This window comes from Neoarius graeffei, chromosome 19 (genome assembly GCF_027579695.1).
Source record: "Neoarius graeffei isolate fNeoGra1 chromosome 19, fNeoGra1.pri, whole genome shotgun sequence".
In the NCBI taxonomy this organism is placed as follows: domain Eukaryota; kingdom Metazoa; phylum Chordata; class Actinopteri; order Siluriformes; family Ariidae; genus Neoarius; species Neoarius graeffei.
Genome location: NC_083587.1, coordinates 41,122,935 through 41,144,857, shown reverse-complemented (window position 1 = coordinate 41,144,857; position 21,923 = coordinate 41,122,935). Strand labels below are relative to the sequence as shown.

The 21,923-nt window shown below is 41.9% G+C and overlaps 1 protein-coding gene across 1 annotated transcript in view; it reads left to right on the top strand.

Moving 5' to 3' along the window:
* Positions 1-5,141: 5,141 nt before the first annotated feature.
* Positions 5,142-21,923, top strand: part of gnal (guanine nucleotide binding protein (G protein), alpha activating activity polypeptide, olfactory type) — a 236,572-nt gene continuing 219,790 nt past the window's right edge. Inside the window, exons 1-4 of the mRNA XM_060900076.1 lie at positions 5,142-5,591; positions 5,821-5,893; positions 7,370-7,424; positions 7,567-7,686. Coding sequence (XP_060756059.1) covers positions 5,453-5,591; positions 5,821-5,893; positions 7,370-7,424; positions 7,567-7,686 — 387 coding nt within the window. The 5' untranslated portion in view covers positions 5,142-5,452. The remainder of the gene's footprint in view (positions 5,592-5,820; positions 5,894-7,369; positions 7,425-7,566; positions 7,687-21,923) is intronic.

Sequence of the window (21,923 nt, the reverse complement as noted above, 5' to 3'; positions counted from 1 at the left end):
TACAAATGGAGGAAATTCAAGACCATTGTTACCCTCCCCAGGAGTGGTCGACCAACAAAGATCACTCCAAGAGCAAGGCGTGTAATAGTCAGCGAGGTCACAAAGGACCCCAGGGTAACTTCTAAGCAACTGAAGGCCTCTCTCACATTGGCTAATGTTAATGCTCATGAGTCCACCATCAGGAGAACACTGAACAACAATGGTGTGCATGGCAGGGTTGCAAGGAGAAAGCCACTACTCACCAAAAAGAACATTGCTGATCATCTGCAGTTTGCTAAAGATCACGTGGACAAGCCAGAAGGCTATTGGAAAAATGTTTTGTGGACGGATAAGACCAAAATAGAACTTTTTGGTTTAAATGATAAACGTTATGTTTGGAGAAAGGAAAACACTGCATTCCAGCATAAGAACCTTATCCCATCTGTGAAACATGGTGGTGATAGTCTCATGGTTTGGGCCTGTTTTGCTGCATCTGGGCCAGGACGGCTTGCCATCATTGATGGAACAATGAATTCTGAATTATACCAGTGAATTCTAAAGGAAAATGTCAGGACATCTGTCCATGAATTGAATCTCAAGAGAAGGTGGGTCATGCAGCAAGACAACAACCCTAAGCACACAAGTTGTTCTACCAAAAAATGGTTAAAGAAGAATAAAGTTAATGTTTTGGAATGGCCAAGTCAAAGTCCTGACCTTAATCCAATGGAAATGTTGTGGAAGGACCTGAAGCGAGCAGTTCGTGTGAGGAAACCCACCAACATCCCAGAGTTGAAGCTGTTCTGTATGGAGGAATGGGCTAAGATTCCTCCAAGCCGGTGTGCAGGACTGATCAACAGTTACCGGAAACGTTTAGTTGCAGTTATTGCTGCACAAGGGGGTCACACCAGATACTGAAAGCAAAGGTTCACATACTTTTGCCACTCACAGATATGTAATATTGGATCATTTACCTCAATAAATAAATGAGCAAGTATAATATTTTTTCTCATTTGTTTAACTGGGTTCTCTTTATCTACTTTTAGGACTTGTGTGAAAATCTGATGATGTTTTAGGTCATATTTCTGTAGAAATATAGAAAATTCTAAAGGGTTCACAAACTTTCAAGCACCACTGTGTGTGTGTGTGTATATATATATATATATATATATATATATATATATATATATATACACAAAACCCCAATTCCAAAAAAACTGGGACACTGTAAAACATAAGTAAAAACAGAATGTGAAGATTTGCGAATCATGGAAACCCTATATTTCATTGAAAATAGTACAAAGACAACATATCAAATGTTGAAACTGAGAAATTTTTATTGTTTTTTGAAAAATATTTGTTCATTTTGAATTTGATGTCAGCAACACGTTTCAAAAAAGTTGGGACGGGGCAACAAAAGACTAAAAAAGTTGTGTAATGCTAAAAAACCCCGAATTTGGTTAATTGGCAACAGGTCAGTAACATGATTGGGTATGAAAAGAGCATCCCAGAAAGGCGGAGTCTCTCATAAGTAAAGATGGGGAGGGGTTCACTGCTCTGTGAAAGACTGCATGGGCAAACAGTGCAACAATTTAAGAATAGCATTCCTCAATGTAAAATTGCAAAGAATTTGGGGATCACATCATCTATGGTACATAATATCATGAAAAGATTCAGAGAATCTGGAGAAATCTCTGTATGCAAGAGACAAGGCTGAAAACTGACACTGGATGCCTGTGATCTTCAGGCCCTCAGGAGACACTGCATTAAAAGCAGACACGCGTCTGTAGTGGAAATCACTGTATGGGCTCAGGAACACTTCAGAAAGCTATCTTTTGTGAAAACAGTTCATTACTGCATCTACAAATGCAAGTTAAAACCAGATATAAACAATATTCAGAAACACCACCACCTTCTCTGGGCCCGAGCTCTTTTACGATAGACTGAAGCGAAGTGGAAAATTGTCCCAAGGTCTGATGAATCAAAAGTAGAAATTCTTTTTAGAAATCATGGACACCACGTCCTCCAGGCTAAAGAGGAGAGGGACCATCCGGCTTGTTATCAGTGTGCAGTTCAAAAGCCAGCATCTGTGAGGGTCAAAGCGAGTCAAAGAGTCCCATATATACGTTTGGGTACGTACATTGGGGGAGTGCCTGTTAGAGAACACAATCTGTCTAGGCCGTCGGCATGGTGAGGTAGGGTGGCCAGTTCCTTTCCTCGCCACCTTTGACTTCCCCAGTGTTTTTCCACCAGGTCCCCATTCACTGCTGGGTGGACAGGGAGCGAGCCCCAGATCCCCGTCGAGCCGAGGCTTGAACCAGGGACCGTTCGCTTAGCAGTCAAGCGCTCTAACCACTTGGCCACCTGTGCTCCTCTGTGAGGGTATGAGGGTGCATTAGTGCACATGACATGGGTAGCTTATACATCTGAGAAGGCATTATTAATGCTGAATGATATAAACACATTTCAGAGCAATATGCTGCCATCCGGGCAGCATGGTGGTGTAGTGGTTAGCGCTGTCGCCTCACAGCAAGAAGGTCCGGGTTCAAGCCCTGTGGCCGGCGAGGGCCTTTCTGTGCGGAGTTTGCATGTTCTCCCCGTGTCTGCGTGGGTTTCCTCCGGGTGCTCCAGTTTCCCCCACAGTCCAAAGACATGCAGGTTAGGTTAACTGGTGACTCTAAATTGACCGTAGGTGTGAATGATTGTCTGTGTCTATGTGTCAGCCCTGTGATGACCTGACGACTTGTCCAGGGTGTACCCCCGCCTTTTGCCCGTAGTCAGCTGGGATAGGCTCCAGCTTGCCTGCAACCCTGTAGAACAGGATAAAGCGGCTAGAGATGATGAGATGAGATGAGATGAGATGCTGCCATCCAGACAAAATCTTTTTCAGGGAAGGCCTTCCTTCTTTCAGCAAGACAATGCCAAACTACTGTCTGCACATATTAAAACTGCATGGCTTTGTAGTAAAAGAGTCCAGGTGCTAAACTGGCCTGCCTGCAGTCCAGACCTGTCTCTTATTTAAAACATTCGGTGCATTATGAAGAGCAAAATATGACAAAGGAGACCCCGAACTGTTGAGCAACTGAAATTGTATATCAGGCAAGAATGGGACAACATTTTTCTTTCAGAACTACAGCAATATTGGTCTCCTCAGTTCCCAAACATTTACAGAGTGTTGTTAAAAGCGACATAGTAGTAAATATGCTGCTGTCCCAACTTTTTTGAAACATGTTGCTGACATCAAATTCAAAATGAGCATATATTTTAAAAAAACAATAAAATTTCTCAATTTCAACATTTGATATGTTGTCTTTGTACTACTTTCAATGAAATATAGGGTTTCCATGATTAGCAATTTTTTGTGTTCTGTTTCTATTTCCAGTTCACACAGCATCCCAACTTTTTTGGAATTAGGGTTGTATCTATGATCCAAATACTGGTAAACAGTACTATTCCACCCTACAAAAGAAGATGGGCCTGCATCAAATACAGAAAACTTTTTTGTTCAGCATATTGTTTGTCACATTAATTCTCATCATATGAAGAGCAACTTCATCTGTTTGACCTAGATCACTTTCCTGACAGGTAAGTCTGGTATACAGTTAAATTATATGCATGATCATGGGGCTACCTATGGCATGAAACATAAAGTCCAAACAAGCCTGTTCTGTTTTGGAAAAAAAAAAAGTAATTTTATATGCATCAGTATCTTATACTGGAACACACTGCTGCTGTATCTATGCAAAACCAGATCCACATTTGCATGACAGCCTGTGTATTTGCAGCAGGTCCTTATTCATTCATATATATATATATATATATATATATATATATATATATATATATATATATATATATATATATATCACACAGATAAAGGTGGCCAGTGCTGGGATCTTCATCACACTAATCCTTCTGTTCTCTGTGTAAAGATGATTTCTAGCACTATAGGCTTCATCTGAGATATAAAATTCAGTAGATTGAAAGCTTGATAAGAATGAACATAAATCATTTTGAATGTAGGCACAAATTAAAAAAAAAGACTATTTGCTTACTGTAAGCAATCTGTCATGAATTAATTTCACTGACCTTATAGCTTACAACATACCAGTATGGAATTCCATGAAAATTCCACACTTCAGTGCATTTCACTTTTAAAATATAAGCCCGATTTTTAAATTCTGAACCCTAATTCTGACTCATCAACAGATTCAGGTAGGTTATGCCATAACTAGAGAACTTTTAGAGAAAATGCTCTGCCTCCTAACATTTTCCCAATTCTCTGTACTTAAAAAAGCCACTGCCTTGCTCCTGCGGTAGGTGTGTCATATCATAACAGGTGATGAGTTCACTGTGATATTCATGATTAAAACTGTGTAGTGCTTCATTACAGCTCTGTAGACGTATTTCATAAGCAATTCACATTTTATTGGCAGCAAGGGTTGTGGTGATGTAATATGACCATGGTCAGATGTTTTAATTATGATATTAGCTGCCTCATTTTGGACTAACCAGAGCCTGTTTCGCTCTTAATGGGAGATCCAGTCAAAGAGCCCTTATGATAGTCCAACCTGTAGACTGGTTTATTAAGTATATTTCTTCACAATATTTTGATTGATAATTGGAGGCCTAGCAATACTTTTTCATGAACATCAAAAATATATAGATATGTATACTGTGTTGGAGGACAGTAATAAATATTATAGACTAGTAACATTTTAACTCACTATAGACACACTACAACCCATCTATAGACTGCCATGAACCATCCTATCTGTTGATTCTTATCATGGCAACTGATGTTTATCTTTCTTTCCACACATCATAAACTGTATCAATAAAATGCACATGAACTGAATTTGAAATTGTGACCTGTCTAAGGACGAGTTGATAGGCTATTCTATTAACGTTTAATTATATCATTTCTTTATGTTTACTTATTCATCAAGAATTAATAAATATTGTTATAAGATTGTCATAAAATGTAACATATAGTGACATTTTGTTTGGAGAAACTTTCCTGACAGTTAGGTGTTTAGTGAGGGAGGCACTAATGTTGCTGCGTGTGGTTTTGAACGTTATGTTACTTCCTGCAACCACAGCGAGCACTGCTGAGCCTGAAAAAGCCCCACTAACGTTAGACGAAAAAAAAAAAAAGCAAGCAGCGACGGGGGAAGAGGAGAGAAATCGGAGCCATCGGACGTATCCTACTTTCAGCCCCGATCTGCTTCCTATTACTCCCACGCTGTCGTTCTTTATTCTAAGAGGATGCACATTTTTATACGATTTAACGGAATATGATTGGATTCTGCTTGAGTTAAAGCGAAACCGTATTTTTTTTAATCGACGGTAATAGATAAGCGACGGATTTTTTTTTCCCCGCCCCGTTTTTTTTCGTGTGATAGATCTTTAATCTAATAGTTTACATTAGCGTTCATTCAATAACGTTGTGTTTGTGTGGAGAGCTTGGCGGAAGATGGGCTGTTTGGGCAACAGCAAGACCGAAGACCAGCGCATTGACGAGAAGGCTCAACGAGAGGCGAATAAAAAGATCGAGAAACAGTTACAGAAGGAAAGGCAGGCTTACAAAGCCACACACCGGCTACTTTTATTAGGTAAGATTCTCCAGATGGACGCACGAAGCGATGAGGCATATATGTGGTCGCTCCTTCTCAGCAGTGCCTTTGACAGGTCTTGAATAATTCAATGGATTGGACAACTAACATGGATTTTCCAGTTTCACTATGCGAAGCAACGGTGCTGTCCTGAACTGTGTTGACATCAATCTGTTGCTATTATTATTTTTTTTATATTGTTTTCCTTTCATTTGTTTGACTATCAAAGGGGCCGGAGAATCCGGAAAGAGTACGATTGTCAAGCAGATGAGGATCTTGCACGTCAACGGCTTTAACGCAGAGTAAGTATTCGTTATCCATTTTAACCCTGGTGTGGTCTCACGTTTGGCCTGCTGTTTTGATACATCAGTAATCATTTACTGCAATTTTAATGATAAGCGACGCCTCAGCTTGCGCTTTAATTTTTATCCGGTACTCGAGAATCGGCCAGCATGGCGACAAGCTCACTGTGTCCGACTGATTACTAATAGCTGCCAGCCAGATAAAGGCCTCATAGTGGTGTGTGTGTGTTTCAATTCCAAGGTTCCTTTCATAACTAGCTCCAGGTTCAGTAATGAAACGGTTCCGATATGTAGCCAACGGATTTAGTGTTCACTCATTCGTGATAAATACAACCTTTAGTACAAATTCAGCTAATGCAGATGACAGCCCTTATATATATATATATATATATATATATATATATATATACACCCCCCCCCCCCCCCCCCCCCATACGCCCTTCCTTTGGAATTGAAACCTGTATCTCTGTTATTTCGTATTCTGATATTGCTTGAACTGTGACCAAACCTCTGCATTAGAGTAATTAATTAATTAATATTAATAATAGGGGCGGCATGGTGGTGTAGTGGTTAGCGCTGTCGCCTCACAGCAAGAAGGTCCGGGTTCGAGCCCCGTGGCTGGCGAGGGCCTTTCTGTGCGGAGTTTGCATGTTCTCCCCGTGTCCGCGTGGGTTTCCTCCGGGTGCTCCGGTTTTCCCCACAGTCCAAAGACATGCAGGTTAGGTTAACTGGTGACTCTAAATTGACCATAGGTGCGAATGTGAGTGTGAATGGTTGTCTGTGTCTATGTGTCAGCCCTGTGATGACCTGGCGACTTGTCCAGGGTGTACCCCGCCTTTCGCCCGTAGTCAGCTGGGATAGGCTCCAGCTTGCCTGCGACCCTGTAGAACAGGATAAAGCGGCTAGAGATAATGAGATGAGATGAGAATAGGGGTGGCACGGTGGTGTAGTGGTTAGCGCTGTCGCCTCACAGCAAGAAGGTCCGGGTTCGAGCCCCGTGGCCGGCGAAGGCCTTTCTGTGCGGAGTTTGCATGTTCTCCTCGTGTCCGTGTGGGTTTCCTCTGGGTGCTCCGGTTTCCCCCAAAGTCCAAAGACATGCAGGTTAGGTTAACTGGTGACTCTAAATTGACCATAGGTGTGAATGTGAGTGTGAATGGTTGTCTGTGTCTATGTGTCAGCCCTGTGATGACCTGGCGACTTGTCCAGGGTGTACCCCGCCTTTCGCCCATAGTCAGCTAGGATAGGCTCCAGCTTGCCTGCGACCCTGTAGAACAGGATAAAGCAGCTAGAGATAATGAGATGAGATGAGATATTAATAATATTGTGGGCCTAGCCTATGTAGCATTTGTGCTCATTGTACTTTTTTTTTTTACATTCATGATAAAATTATCACACAAATTCATCTCAGGTCTGAAGAATTATGGTGTTGCTTTTAATAGTTTGTTCACTTCTTTTATTTATATTTTTTTTCCTCAGAGAAAAGAAGCAGAAAATATTGGACATCCGAAAAAATGTGAAGGATGCCATTGTAGTAAGTCCTTATCCAAATTCAAAACATGCCAAGTTAACATCTGTTTTTGTGCCCCAAGTGGCTGTTATATCAAGTAATCCTATTTGGTTAACAGTGCAATTAATTCCATGTTTGTCCTGCTTTGTGTGTCTTTCTTTCTTAGACAATAGTATCGGCCATGAGCACTTTAATACCCCCAGTGCCACTTGCCAACCCAGACAATCAGTTTCGATCTGACTACATAAAAAGCATAGCGCCACTTTCTGACTTCGACTACACAGAGGTAAGGGATCTGCTCTCTCAGCATTTGGTTTATGAAGATGAAAATGGATGCAGTATTTACTCTAACTGTACTGTAAGTAACTGCAGGTGGTGTAGCGGGTAGTGGATTGCACACTACACTCATGCTATGCTTGCTAAATGAAGAAAAAGAGATTCAATGTGACAAACGATTGTCTGTCTATATATGCTATAACATCCTCATACACTAGTATTGTATGTGCTATGCATTTTGGTTCCATGTGTTTTTCATTCATCTCTTGGCTAACCAGGTGGGGGTTGAGATTTGGTAATGTTGATCCTGCTTGCTGATGTCATTATCTTTATCCACCATGTGTTAAATATACTGGTCTTTTGTTATAACATAGACTGTACATATCTGTTTTTTGTATAATGTGTTAAATGTTAGACACCAGGGTGCTGCTGATATCTTTTTGGTTTTGTGGTGCCAATTCAAATAAGAGTAATCCAAGAAACATAGACATGGTGTCTGCATCATCGATCACACACCCCTACTTTTTGTAAATGAACTTAGTGCTTTGCTAGATGATAATAGTTGATAATGTATGTTGATACGCAAATATACTTACCAGCCACTTTAGAACATCTTTACACCTGCTCATTCATGCAATCAGCCACTCATATGGCAGCACCCCAATGCATAACAATGTCAGGTCAAGAGCTTTATTTAATGTAATCACATGACCGAAGGGGGGAAAATGTGATCTCAGTGACTTTGACCATGGCATGGTTGTTGGTGTCAGATGGGCTGGTTTGAGTATATCAGAAGCTACTGATCTCTTGTGATTTTCACACACAACTCTAGTGCTCTAGAGTTTACACAGAATGGTGCGAAAAACAAAAAAGTCCAGTGAGTGGCAGTTTTTCTGGCAGGCAACACTTTCTTGATAACCATTGTTGAGCAGAAAAGTATCTCAGAATGCACAACACATCAGACCTTGAGGTGGCTGGGCTACAACAACAGAAGATCACATTTGAGTTTCATTCCTTCAGCCAAGAACTGGTCTGATGAATCTCAATTTCTGCTGCAAAATGCAGATGATAGGATCAAAATTTGGCATCGGCAGCATGAATCCATGGTCCCAACCTAGGTTTTGTCAAGAGTACAGTACATGCTGGGGGACGTGGCATAATAGTGTGGGGAATGAATACCACAGCCTATCTACTAGTGTTTCTGTCCACATGTATCACAATAAAATTCAATTCACGATATTGGGTTGATTAAATTTTTCCAGGATACTCTTGGAAAAAAAAAAAAAATGTATATATATATATATATATATATATATATATATATATATAAAAAACCAAATAAATGCAACATTTATTTTCTTAAATTAATTTATTAGATAGAAATTTACTTTTCCTAAACTTAAATATTCCTTTTGTTCAACAGGATAAAGCGGCTAGAGATAATGAGATGAGGTGAGATGAGAGGAGATGATAATAATAATAATACCTTTTGTTTCATTGTCTTAACCAACAATAATTATTTGCCCACATTTGTAAACGTTGGGGTAAAATATAATAACCTATTATCCAAAATATTCCTTAAATTAAAAATGAAAAGGAAACAAAAACAAAAAAGGCCTTTTCTTAAAAAAAACAAAAAAACTTTCATGAACATTTACATCTACCTCCATTTTTCTACCTTTTTTTTTAGCTTTTGGCAGCCCATAAAAAGGGCACTCCAATTTCTTGTTAAATCTATTTGTTTAGTCAATCACACGGCAGCTCTTTACCATTTTAGAACTGTTTTGTGTGTGTTTTCGAAGCATAAGAGTTGTTACTTCCATCTAGGGTGAAGTCTCATGCATTTGTGCTATTTTACGTTATTACGCCCCCTGCTTTCTCAACAACACAATTACCGCTGGGAAAAACAAGGAAATTATGCAGCCTGATAATTGCGATTCATTTTTTATTTCATTGATTTGAATTGTCAAATTTGTATCATGATTTATCGTCCTATGATATATTGTTATAACCCCAATTCCAAAAAAGTTGGGATGCTGTGTAAAACATAAAAACAGAATGCAATGATTTGCAAGTCATGGAAACCCTATATTTCATTGAAAATAGGACAAAGACAACATATCAAAATGTTGAAACTGAGAACTCATTGTTTGTTGAAAAGTATATGCTCACTTTGAATTTACTGCCAGCAGCATGTTTCAGAAAAGTTGGGACAGAAGCAGCAAGAGACTGGACAACTTGTGTAATGCTTTAATAATAATTTGGTTAATTGACAACAGGTCAGTAACATGATTTGGTTATAAAAAGAGCATCCCAGGCAGGTTGAGTCTCTCAGAAGTAAAGATGGGGAGGGGTTCACCACTCTGTGAAAGACTGCGTAGGCAAACGGTGCAACAATTTAAGAATAATGTTCCTCAGTGTCAAATTGCAAAGAATTTGGGGATCACTTCATATACAGTACATAATATAATTAAAAGATTCAAAGAAATCTCTTTATGCAAGGGACATGGCTGAAAACCAACATTGGGTGCCCGTGATCTTCGGGCCATCAGGTGACACACATGGTTCTGTAATGGAAATCGCTGCCTGGACTCAGGAACACTTTGAAAACCCATTGTTTGTGAACACAGTTCATCACTGCATCCACAAATGCAAGTTAAAAAATTTTATTTTTATATATATATATATATATATATATATATATATATATATATATAAAAATATATAAGGGGTGGCACGGTGGTGTAGTGGTTAGCACTGTCGCCTCACAGCAAGAAGGTCCGGGTTCAAGCCCCGTGGCCGGCGAGGGCCTTTCTGTGCGGAGTTTGCATGTTCTCCCCGTGTCCGCGTAGGTTTCCCCCACAGTCCAAAGACATGCAGGTTAGGTTAACTGGTGACTCTAAATTGACCGTAGGTGTGAATGGTTGTCTGTGTCAGCCCTGTGATGACCTGGCGACTTGTCCAGGGTGTACCCCGCCTTTCGCCCGTAGTCAGCTGGGATAGGCTCCAGCTTGCCTGTGACCCTGTAGAACAGGATAAAGTGACTAGAGATAATGAGATGAGATTTATAAGACTTTGCAAAAATTGGTGAAAAAGTTAATGCTGACACCTTTCTGTTTTAGCCTGCATTAACCTTTTCAGCAGTTTGTGTTACAGTAGCTTTTCTGTGGGATTGGATCATATGGGCTAGCCTTTGTGCCCCATGCGAATCAATAAGCCTTCGACACCCTATCACTGGTTGTCCTTCCTTAGACCGCTTTTGGTAGGTACTAGCCACTGCATACCGGGAGCACCCTACATGTTGTGCCATTTTAGAGATGCTCAGACCCAGTCATCTAGCCATCACAATTTGGCCCTTGTCAAAGTTGCTCAGATCCTTACGCTTGCCTATTTTTCTTGCTTCCAACATATCAACTTCAAGAACTGACTGTCCTCTTGCTGTCTAATATATCCCACCCCTTGACAGGTGCCATTGTAATGAGATAATCAATGCTATTTGCTTCACCTGTCAGTGGGTTTAATGTTATGGCTGACCGGTGTATACATCTAAATTATCTGTTCCCTCTTATTTCTTAATACAATTCTTAATTAAATTTCTTTTAAATTATTGTTGAAATCTATGGATTTTAATTAACATGCTAATGTACCAACTCACAGCCTTGGATCTCATATCATGTGGTCTAGCACTGTGTCTTTTGTCACACATACTAAAATTATATATATATATATATATATATATATATATATATATATATATATATATATATATATATATATATATATATAAAATCTTTCCAAGTACAAACAGAACGTATTCCCAAAAAAGTGCTACGTTATCACTGAAATAGCCAAAACTCTCACGTTACATTTTGCAACTTACAAAAATTTCTTACCATCATCCTATGAAAACTTAATGATTTCAACCATAAAATGAAAACAATGCTTAATTGTGCTAACCTCCAATTAAAACCAGGAAAATAACTACAAAAATGGTTGCCCCATGGAAAAATAATCAAAACCATCAAACTAAAAAGAGACTTGCACAATTGCTGAGTGCAGATGGAAAGAACAAAATTAGCAATCCATCACAATATACTCACCAAAAAATTTAAACATTACAACAAGGCAATTCTAACATAATAGCAGGCATATTTCTCAAACCTGATAAACACCAACATTCATAATCCCAGACTGCGTTTAGGACAATAGATTCTCTGGTAAACCTCACAACTATCTACAGTATCAAGCTTCCAGGTTCTAAATGTGCTGGCTATATCAGGGAGGAAATAATCAACTTGAGATCTGGTACAGTGTCTTGTAGAAGTGTTCATCCCCCTTGGTGTTTTGTCATGTTACAAGCTGGAATTAAAATCTATTTTTTGGGGGTGGGGAGGGTTAGCACCATTTGATTTACACAACATGCCTACCACTTTAAACGTGCAATTACATTTTTTTTTGTGACACAATTCAGATGAAAAAACAGAAATCGGGAATGTGCATAGGTATTCACCCCCTTTCATATGAAACACCTAAATAAGAGCTGGTCCAACCAATTAATTTCATAAGTCACACAGTTTGTTGATTAAGATCCACCTGTGTGCAATCAGTGTCACATGACCTGTCATGTGATGTCTGTATAAATCAATCTGTTCTGGAAGGACCCTCCCTGTATCCAAAATCACTCACTACATAGTGGACTATATAGTGAGTTTGCCATTTTGTAGTGCTGTCTGAATGTATAGTGAGTGTACTGTTGCACCCAACGTGACCCCGTGTCCTAATTGAGATTCACAGCCAGCTAAACTCTCTCTTGCACCATTTCCTCCAAGGAACAGGCAGGTGTTGTATTTGACCAGGATTTAATGCAAAATAAAAAATAAGTGTGAAACTACAAAGATACAAAATACGAAGAAGTATTCAGTAAAAACAGTAAAATCAACAGTGCACATTAAAGTTACACTGTGTAAACAATTAAATGATTAACAGTAGCTGAGCAGTATCACTCACTACGTTTACATGCACATAGAGAGAATCGAATTTCTGCCGTTGCTCGACTGAAATCGAAGTTCAAAATGCCATGTATACACCTTAATTCGGCTGAAATTGAACCGAACTTGATTTCTTGGAATCGAGCTACACGACCTAGTTTATGCGATTTCTGCCGAGCTACTTAGTGCATGTATATCCTATTGAGCTACGTATTCGAGCTACTTACTTCAGCACTGCCCCTTCCGGAAGTGACGAGTGACAAGACCACAAGGGAAACACAACAGCCTCGGTCGGCATGACAACGAATCATGACAACGGCATGAATCTTTTCTTTTTGTGGCATTGTTTGCACTGTTAAAATTTAGCTCACTTACTGTATCACCAAATACATCTGTACAGCTGTTGCATAGCTGTGAATTGTGTCGAAAAAACAGCCTCGGTCGGCATGACACTTCACCTTAGCCACCCACTTTATTAGGAACATTTCTGTTCGTACATACAAACTACAAACACTCTTCTTAGAGTTTAGAGTTTATTTTATTTTTAAAAGGGACAGTGCACAAATTAAACATTATCCTTGTGGTCAGGACAGATGTCTGTACCAGGTTATAGCAGTGCATGCTAATTTCCGCCTGTAGTCACTTTGTTTATACTCTTGAATAGCTCTTCATGACGACAACCGGAAGTGTACCAACACGATGGGGCGTGTAGCGCCACCTGTGGCTCGGGTGCACAATGCCCCTCATAACAATAGCTCGATTTAAACACTGTGCATGTAGGATTGGATTTCTCTGGCACCCTGCTGGGACCTTCAGCTCGATTACCGACAGCAGCTCGATTTGGACGTGCATGTAAACGTAGTCACTAACAACTCAAATAGGCTCCACTGTCACTACTGGAACATCTCAAATAGCATCTATAAAATATCACAAACTATGACAAAGTGCAACAAATATACTTGCCAACATTCATATTTAACATGAAAACTTACTCATATTGCCACTCAAAGGGCTGGAAATGAGAAGATGGCTTCAGGTTATACAGAAAAACACCTCATGGACTGATTGTCATTCTGCAAGCTAGTTTTCATCTGGCCACCTACTGGCTAAATCTATCACCACAATTGCCACTAGCACCCTCTCGCAGGCTGGATGAACATAACATAAAACAGTTTCAATACACTCCCCGCCTGGCATTATTTTAAGGATGCCACTATAACCAGAGGTGGAAAAACCCTGCCACATTTTTGCTCCAGCCAATTCAGTGAACCAGCTGATCCTAATTACCACATCCCCTAAGCCAGGTTGATGAGCTAATTGGTGAAATCACCTGTGTTGAGAGCACAGGCAGAAGGAAAACCTAAGCAGGACTTTTACTTTGTCAATCCAGTTTTTCCACCTCTGACTATAACTAACTAAACAGTAGGGGATAACAGTAAAATACAGTCCGAGATAGGTCTGGAGAAGGTCTTCATAGCCTTGTCGCATGCCACTTTGACCTCAATCTTCCTCACAACTCCATCCTTGCTTGGAAGAGTCTTCACAATGATTCCCATGGACCATTTGTTCCATTTTAATTGCTTGTCCTTCAGAAGAACAATGTCTTTTTCCTTCAGGTTTGGTTTATTGCATTGCCACTTCTGACGACTTTGGAGCCTGTTGAGGTACTCTCTTTGCCATCTGGTCCAGAAGGTGTCGGCCAGGACTTGAACTCTTTTCCATTAATGTTTGAACATGTCTGTGTTGGTGAAATCTCCTGGTGGAACTGGAATTGCTTTTGTTTTGTGTTAGCAGCATCATGGGAGTCAAGATCAAAGGTGCGTCGGGATCTGAGGAGACAGGTACCAAGGGCCTTGCATTGATAATAGCTGTGACTTCAGCCAGCAATGTTGTCAGGACCTCGTGAGTCAGTGAGGGATTTCCTGCTTGTAAGAGCATAGAGTCGAGAATGCGACGTGCGATTCCTATCATATGCTCCCACGTACCTCCCAAAAGCACCTTTGTTCACATAGTCAGTCATCCACACTTGTGTCATCAGGCTTTGGAGGTTCCAGCTTCAGCTCTTTAGATGCGCCAATGAAGTTGGTACCGCAGTCAGACTGTAACTGTTTAGCAGGCCCTCTGATGGCGAAAAATCTACAAAGAGCATTGATGAAACTTGAGGAGCTTAGCGTCTCGATAACTTCAATAAGAATGACTCTTGTAGACATGCAAGTGAACAGAACCGCCCATCGCTTGCTGTTGGCGTGACCACCTTTACTGTGGCGCGTTGTGACCTCCCACGGTCCGAATACATCCAGGCCAACATACGAGAATGGGGGATCGGTTTGTAGACGTTCGGTGGGCAGATCTGCCATGATTTGCTGCTCCGTTTTCCCTCGAAGCTTTCTGCAAGTCACGCATTTGTGAATGAAACTGCTGATAGATCTCTTGGCACCAACCAACCACAAACCACTTGCTCGAACTGCTCCCTCAGTGAAGTGTCTTTCTTGATGCTTGACAGCTTCATGATGTCAAATGAGCAGGGTAGCAATGTGATGCTTTCCTGGGATCAGAAGAGTATTGGCTTCTTGACTTGTAAGCTTGGACTCTGACAAGCGTCCTCCAACACGGAGTAGATCTTTGTCATCAATGATCGGCTTGAGCTTGTACAAAGGACTGTTGCATGGCAGATCTTGTTTTGCCTTAATGCATTTGATTTCTTCGGCATACACTTCATTTTGGACACATCTGATGATAGTGTACTCTGAGTTAAAGCTTCTTCTGTGAGACTTATTTTCCAAAGGTGCCAGCCTTTACAATCTTTGGACTTGAAACTGTGAGCTACGTGACGAAGGTATGCCGCTGCTTTGACAAGAGAGGGCCACTTTGAGAATCGTTCAAAGCGCATTGAACCTAAGCTGCTTGACGTGGTTCTGGTCACAAACACGGTAGCGTTCTGACGAATTTCTGCATCTGACTCTGGGTCAATGAGTTCGAATGGGCCTTTTTCAGGAACAACACTCTTGGTCTTGAGAAGAAATGCTGGGCCAGACCACCATGTTGTGCTTTCTATTTTCTCTGCAGCCAGTGAGCAAGAACCATGGTTGGCTGGATTGTGCTCAGTTGGGACGTACTTCCACTGCTCTGGGAGAGAAGATTGCTTGATTCTCTGGACATGATTATTCACATATACGTGGAACCTTCTGTTCTTGTTGTGGATGTATCCCAACACCGCTTTGCTGTCAGTGAAAAATGTGATCTTGTCAAACCTGATCTTCAGCTCATCTTTGAGAAGCTCCGACATCTCCACTGCAAGCACTGCAGCACAAAGTTCTAATCTGGGAATGGTGAGCTCTGGCATAGGAGCAAGTTTGGCTTTGCCCATGATGAAGCCGACTCCGCTGTGACCATCTTCAGGTGTTGCTTTTAGGTAGGCTACTGCTGCTATAGCTTTCACTGAAGCATCTGAGAACATGCAGAGTTCGATGAAAGCGGCTTGTAAGATGGAGAAAGACACATAGGTATGAGGAATGTGCAGGGTTGTAAGGTGCTGCAACGAGTCCTGCCATCTTCTCCAGTTGTCATACATGTCTTGTGGCAACAGGGTGTCCCATTCAAGGTTGTGGCTGGTGAGCTCCCTGAGAAGAAGTCTGCCCTTGATAGTTACAGGTGCAAGCAGCCCAAGAGGATCAAACAAACTATTGACAGTTGAGAGCACACCACGTCAAGTGAAGGGCTTCTGATCTTGTGGAACATCAAACATGAATGTGTCTGATGTGGTGTTCCAAATCACACCCAAACTGCATTGGACTGGGAGCTTATCTGTTGTTAGATCGAGGTCTTTGATCTCTTTTGCTCTATCTTCAGGAGGGAAAGCACTCACCACCTCCACTTTGTTGGAAGCTATCTTGTGGAGACGTAGATTAGAGAGGGCAAGCATTTTCTGGGCTCTCTGGAAGACGTCAACTGCCTCAGCTTCTGTAGGGAAAGACTTCAGCGCATCGTCGACATAAAAGTCTTGCTCGATGAAGTTGCGAGTATCAGTTCCATATTCACCTTCGGCTTCTTTTGCTGCCATCCTCAATCCATAGATCGCCACTGCAGGGGAGGGGCTGTTCCCAAAGACATGCACCTTCATGCGATAGTCCACCACGTCCTTGGTTAGGTCATTATCTTCATACCACAGGAAACGAAGATGGTCCCTGTGATCCTCCTGGACAACAAAGCAGTAAAACATCTGCTCAATGTCAGCTGTGATAGTGACAGGTTCCTTCCTGAACCATAGAAGCACACCCACAAGTGTGTTGTTAAGATCAGGGCCAGAAAGCAGAACATCATTGGAGACACTCCATCGAACTGAGCACTGGAGTCGAACACCACACGGATCTTCCCAGGCTTCTGTGGGTGGTAGATACCAAAAGTGGGAAGATACCAGGTCTCTTTATTTTTGGTGCGAGGTGGTGCAAGCTCAGCATGTTTGTTGTCAAGCATCTTCTGCATGAACACAATGAAGTGAGCCTTCATGTCTGGCTTCTTGTCAAGCGTACGTCGGAGAGACTTGAGGCGCTTAAGAGCGTAGCACCTGTTGTCTGGGAGAAGACGTCTCGGGCTTCGAAACAGAAGTGGTGCAACCCAGCTGTTAGTCTCATCTTTGAAGATCTGCTCCATCTTTTTCAGAAAGATGAGGTCCTCAGCTGAATGCGCAAGGCGGTTGTCTTCGTCGGTTTGACAAAAAACAGTCTCTCCTAAGTTCTCATCTGTGGGCTTTGCTTGTAGACTTGAAGGTGGCAGTGGTTTGGAAATGGCTTTGGACTGGCTCAATGTGAAGCTCTCTTTTATGTTGAAGCGACTATTGCAGGGTGTGAGATAGCTTCGGCGACCATTGTCCAGCACATGTCTTGAGAGCACTTACTTCACTTGGCTTGTGAGCATTACCCAGACATACATCCCCGATGATGACCCAGCCTAGGTCAAGCTTCTGCGCAAATGGGTCATTGTGCTTGCCACATATTTGTTTTCTGACCTTGTGGACCCTCAGAAGATTCCGTCCAATCAGCAGCAAGATGTCAGCATGTGGGTCAAGGGGTGGTATCTCACCAGCTATGGCTCTCAGGTGAGGGTGGCGTGAAGCAGCTCCTGCAGTGGGTCTCTCATCCCTATTGTTTGGGATAGCATTGCACTCTATAAGCATGGGGAGAGAAAAGCTCATTTTTCCATCGAATGACTGAACAACGTAGTCACAGGCTCCTTCTGCCACTTACTTGAGTCACACCGGAGCAGGTTTTTAGCGTGTATGGCATAGTTATGCCTTGTATTGCAAACATGTCAAAAAACTCTGTCTTTACTAGTGACTGGTTACTTTGATCGTCTATTATTGCATGCATCCTTTTCATGTTGTGTGGCTCACCTTTGGGGTGGACTTGCACCAAACAGATCTTGGAGCAGGACTTTCCAGTGATCTCATTTCCACATACCTCTGTACATGTGGCCGTAACATCAATGTCCTGTGCAACTTCTTGCTCCCCGCTGTGCTCTTTAGGGGATGACGGAGTCTTGGATGTTGGCGGTGCTGGGCCTGGGTGAAGAGCTGCTAGATGTCTCTCACTGCCACACTCTTCACACTTTGTGGCTTTACATTCCTTGGCTTGGTGACTGGTGGAAGCAAGGCAGCGATAGCAGATGTTATTGTCTTTGAGCAACTTTTTCCTATCTTCCAGCAGCATTGTTCTGAAACCTCTGCATCTTTTCAGCGGGTGTGGTTTGTGATGTATGGGGCATTCCTTTTGAATGCCTGTTCTTGTTCCTTTTGTCTTGTCCATCTCTGACACTTCTATCTTGTGTGCTGTGACGTACTGTCTCTGGCTGTAGTTACTTGTTGGCTTAATTTTTTATAACTGACTGTAGGGTTGACAGGTGGGTTATAAGCTGTGGTGAAGCTCGGGTCATTCCTCGCTTTGGCTTGGCATTTCACAAAATCCACAAAGAACGAGAAGGGTGGAAAGCTTACATTATGGTCTTCTTTATACCTCGACCCCACCATTGTCCATCTCTCCTGAAGGTGAAAGGGCAGCTTTTCCACAATTGGACTCACTCCTCTAGCTGTATCAAGGTAACTCAAACCTGTGAGATATCCATCTAGTTTTGCAGCTTCCAGTTCACACAGTAGATCCGACAGGTCGCGAAGCTTGTGAGGCTCATTGCTTGAAAGCTTTGGAAAGTTCTGTAACCTTGTGAACAGGGAGTTTTCTATTGCTTCTGGAGAGCCGTAACATTCTTCCAGTCTCACCCATATCATGTTCAGACCAGCATCTGGGAATTTGATGTTGACTGCCTTTAATCTTTTTGCATGTTCAGAAGACTCAGGGCCGAGCCATTTGATGAGGAGGTTCATTTCTTCGTTAGCTGTAAGACCCAGGTCTCTGATAGTGCTCTGGAAAGTGGCTTTCCAGCTGAGATAACTCTCTGGTTTGTCATCGAATTTAGTTAGCCCTCCAGTTACTAGTTGACTTTTGGCTAGGAATCTGGCAAGGTCACTAGTTGTGTTGTCAGCGCTATTTAGATTTGAAAACTGCTTTGGTTGCTGAATTGAGTATTTGTTTGGTTCTTGTTTAACATGGAAAGGCATGTAAACACTTGGTTGGTATTGTTCTTGAAATGTAGAGTTGTGTTGAAAAGTCTCTCTATTTTGAGTAGGCTCATTGTTGTAACTGTTGTTTATGTACTCACTCATTTTTTCTTCTGTAGTTGGTTGTAGGGGCAAGAAACTCAGTTCGTTACTTTTCTCTACCTCCTCATACTGCGCTGCAGCTGACTCCATCACCTCAGCTTTGGTCATGGCAGCATCTGCTTCCCTCTGGAGGTTGAGCACATCAAGAATTGCTTCTAACCGTGCTTTTTCCACTTTGATGCTCAGTTCTTTCTCAGCATATGCTGGCCTGGCTTTGGCGGCTTGAGCACGTGCTGCAGCCATACTGGCTCGGCTTGAGGCTGACGACTTTGTAGATGCCCCAGTTTCTGAGCGAACAGTTAGTTTTCCTGAACGTATTGAGAACTTTGATAAAGGTGCCTTTAATGAGTGAGAGGAGTGTGACTTTTGACTTCTTTCTCCATAGTAGCGTTTTAGCAGGGTTGCAGATGTTGATCGTGTTTTTCTTCCACCAACCGTTCACTGTAGTCCCTCGCTGAGCAATGTGATTTCACTGTACTGTTGCACCCAACGTGACCCCGTGTCCTAATTGAGATTCACAGCCAGCTAAACTCACTCTTGCATCATTTCCTCCAAGGAACAGGCAGGTGTTGTATTTGACCAGGATTTAATGCAAAAAAAGTGTGAAACTACAAAGATACAAAATACGAAGAAGTATTCAGTAAACAGTAAAATCAACAGTGCACATTAAAGTTACACTGTGTAAACAATTAAATGATTAACAGTAGCTGAGCAGTATCACAGACAACTCAAATAGGCTCCACTATCACTACTGGAACATCTCAAATAGCATCTATAAAATATCACAAACTATGACAAAGTGCAACAAATATACTTGCCAACATTCATATTTAACGTGAAAACTTACTCATATTGCCACTCAAAGAGCTGGAAATGAGAGGATGGCTTCAGGTTATACAGAAAAACACCTCATGAACTGATTGTCATTCTGCAAGCTAGTTGTTTTCCTCTGGCCACCTACTGGCTAAATATATCACCACAATTGTCACTAGCGCCCTCTAGCAGGCTGGATGAACATAAAACTTTCAATACAGTGAGAATTATTGCACCCTATTGAGGTATTTCACCTGATGTCACAGGGTCACATGACGCCGCGGTGTCTGCCATTTTGAACGTCAAGCTAGCTAATGTCAACAACAGTAGCTGGTATGTTACTGTAGCAATGTTTACATTCAGTCATTTGGATGACTGTTAAAACCTTTCAGTCTCAAGTTTTTCCTTTACTGGATTTACTAGTTTACTGAGCTAGCGCGCGCCGGCCGCCGGGGAGCTAGCGCGCGCCGGCCGCCGGGGAGCTAGCGCGCGCCGGCCGCCGGGGAGCTAGCGCGCGCCGGCCGCCGGGGAGCTAGCGCGCGCCGGCCGCCGGGGAGCTAGCGCGCGCCGGCCGCCGGGGAGCTAGCGCGCGCCGGCTGCCGGGGAGCTAGCACGCGCTAGCTCCCAGCTTGCCCGAGCGCGCTAGCTCAGTAAACTAGTAAATCCAGTAAAGGAAAAACTTGAGACTGAAAGGTTTTAACAGTCATCCAAATGACTGAACGTAAACATTGCTACAGTAACATACCAGCTACTGTTGTTGACATTAGCTAGTGCTAACAGCTAGCTGCTAGTGCACTGCTACAACTACACCGACCCTAATAATACAGTTCTTGGTCATTGCCTGGTAACAGCAAATTTATAACGGGCCATGTCTCAACAGACTAAGAAGTTATTTCAATGACATTTAATAACATTTTGTTTATCCTGAGGACCGAAAGTAAATGAAAATGTGAACAAACCTTAGCTGTAATAAGATGGCGACCACCGGCTCCAGGGACGACCCGCTGATGTAGGCATGTTACCCAACTTGACACAAAATATTTTTAGGCATCCAAACTCTTATACGCTTTCAGATCAATACCTGTGTATGGCGATGGGTTTTTAATGACATAGGTATACAGATCATGTGGGCCGAAGTCAGGTAAAGATGAGGGCTTCGTGTACTTCCGTACGTCAGTGAGCAATCCTGGTGGAAGCAGGTAAACATCGTTCTCTAAGCCTGCTAACCTCAATTTTTGCAAATACCTCTCCCTCTGCTCGCCCTGTAAATGCCCTACGTTGCTGGATAGTGAAGGTGTTTTCTGCATCTCGCTCCTTTTTCTTTTATGTTTTTCGTTTGTCGCCTTCCTCGCATTCAAACTGATTCGAGCCGTGCCGTCCAAAATTGCAGCATCACATGACTTGGTCACGTGGGTGAAATACCTCAATATAGTGGACTCATAGTATCCCATAATGCATTATGAAAAGTAGTGTACAACCGATGTTCACTAACCAAGCAATGTATACCATCATGCATTTCAGTTGCGCTGAAAGGAAAAAAAAAAGTGTGTTGGGTGTGAATGGAAGAGAAACATTATAAATGGACATTCAAGTACAATTAAAAACAGTAAGAGAATAGAAAATAAGCTAAAATAGAATAAGATAGATAAAATGCAAGAATAAAATTTACAGTGCAGCGTGATGAATGAATCAAAAGCCTCAAATTTGATTTTATAAAAGGAGAAGAAAGAGTTCAGC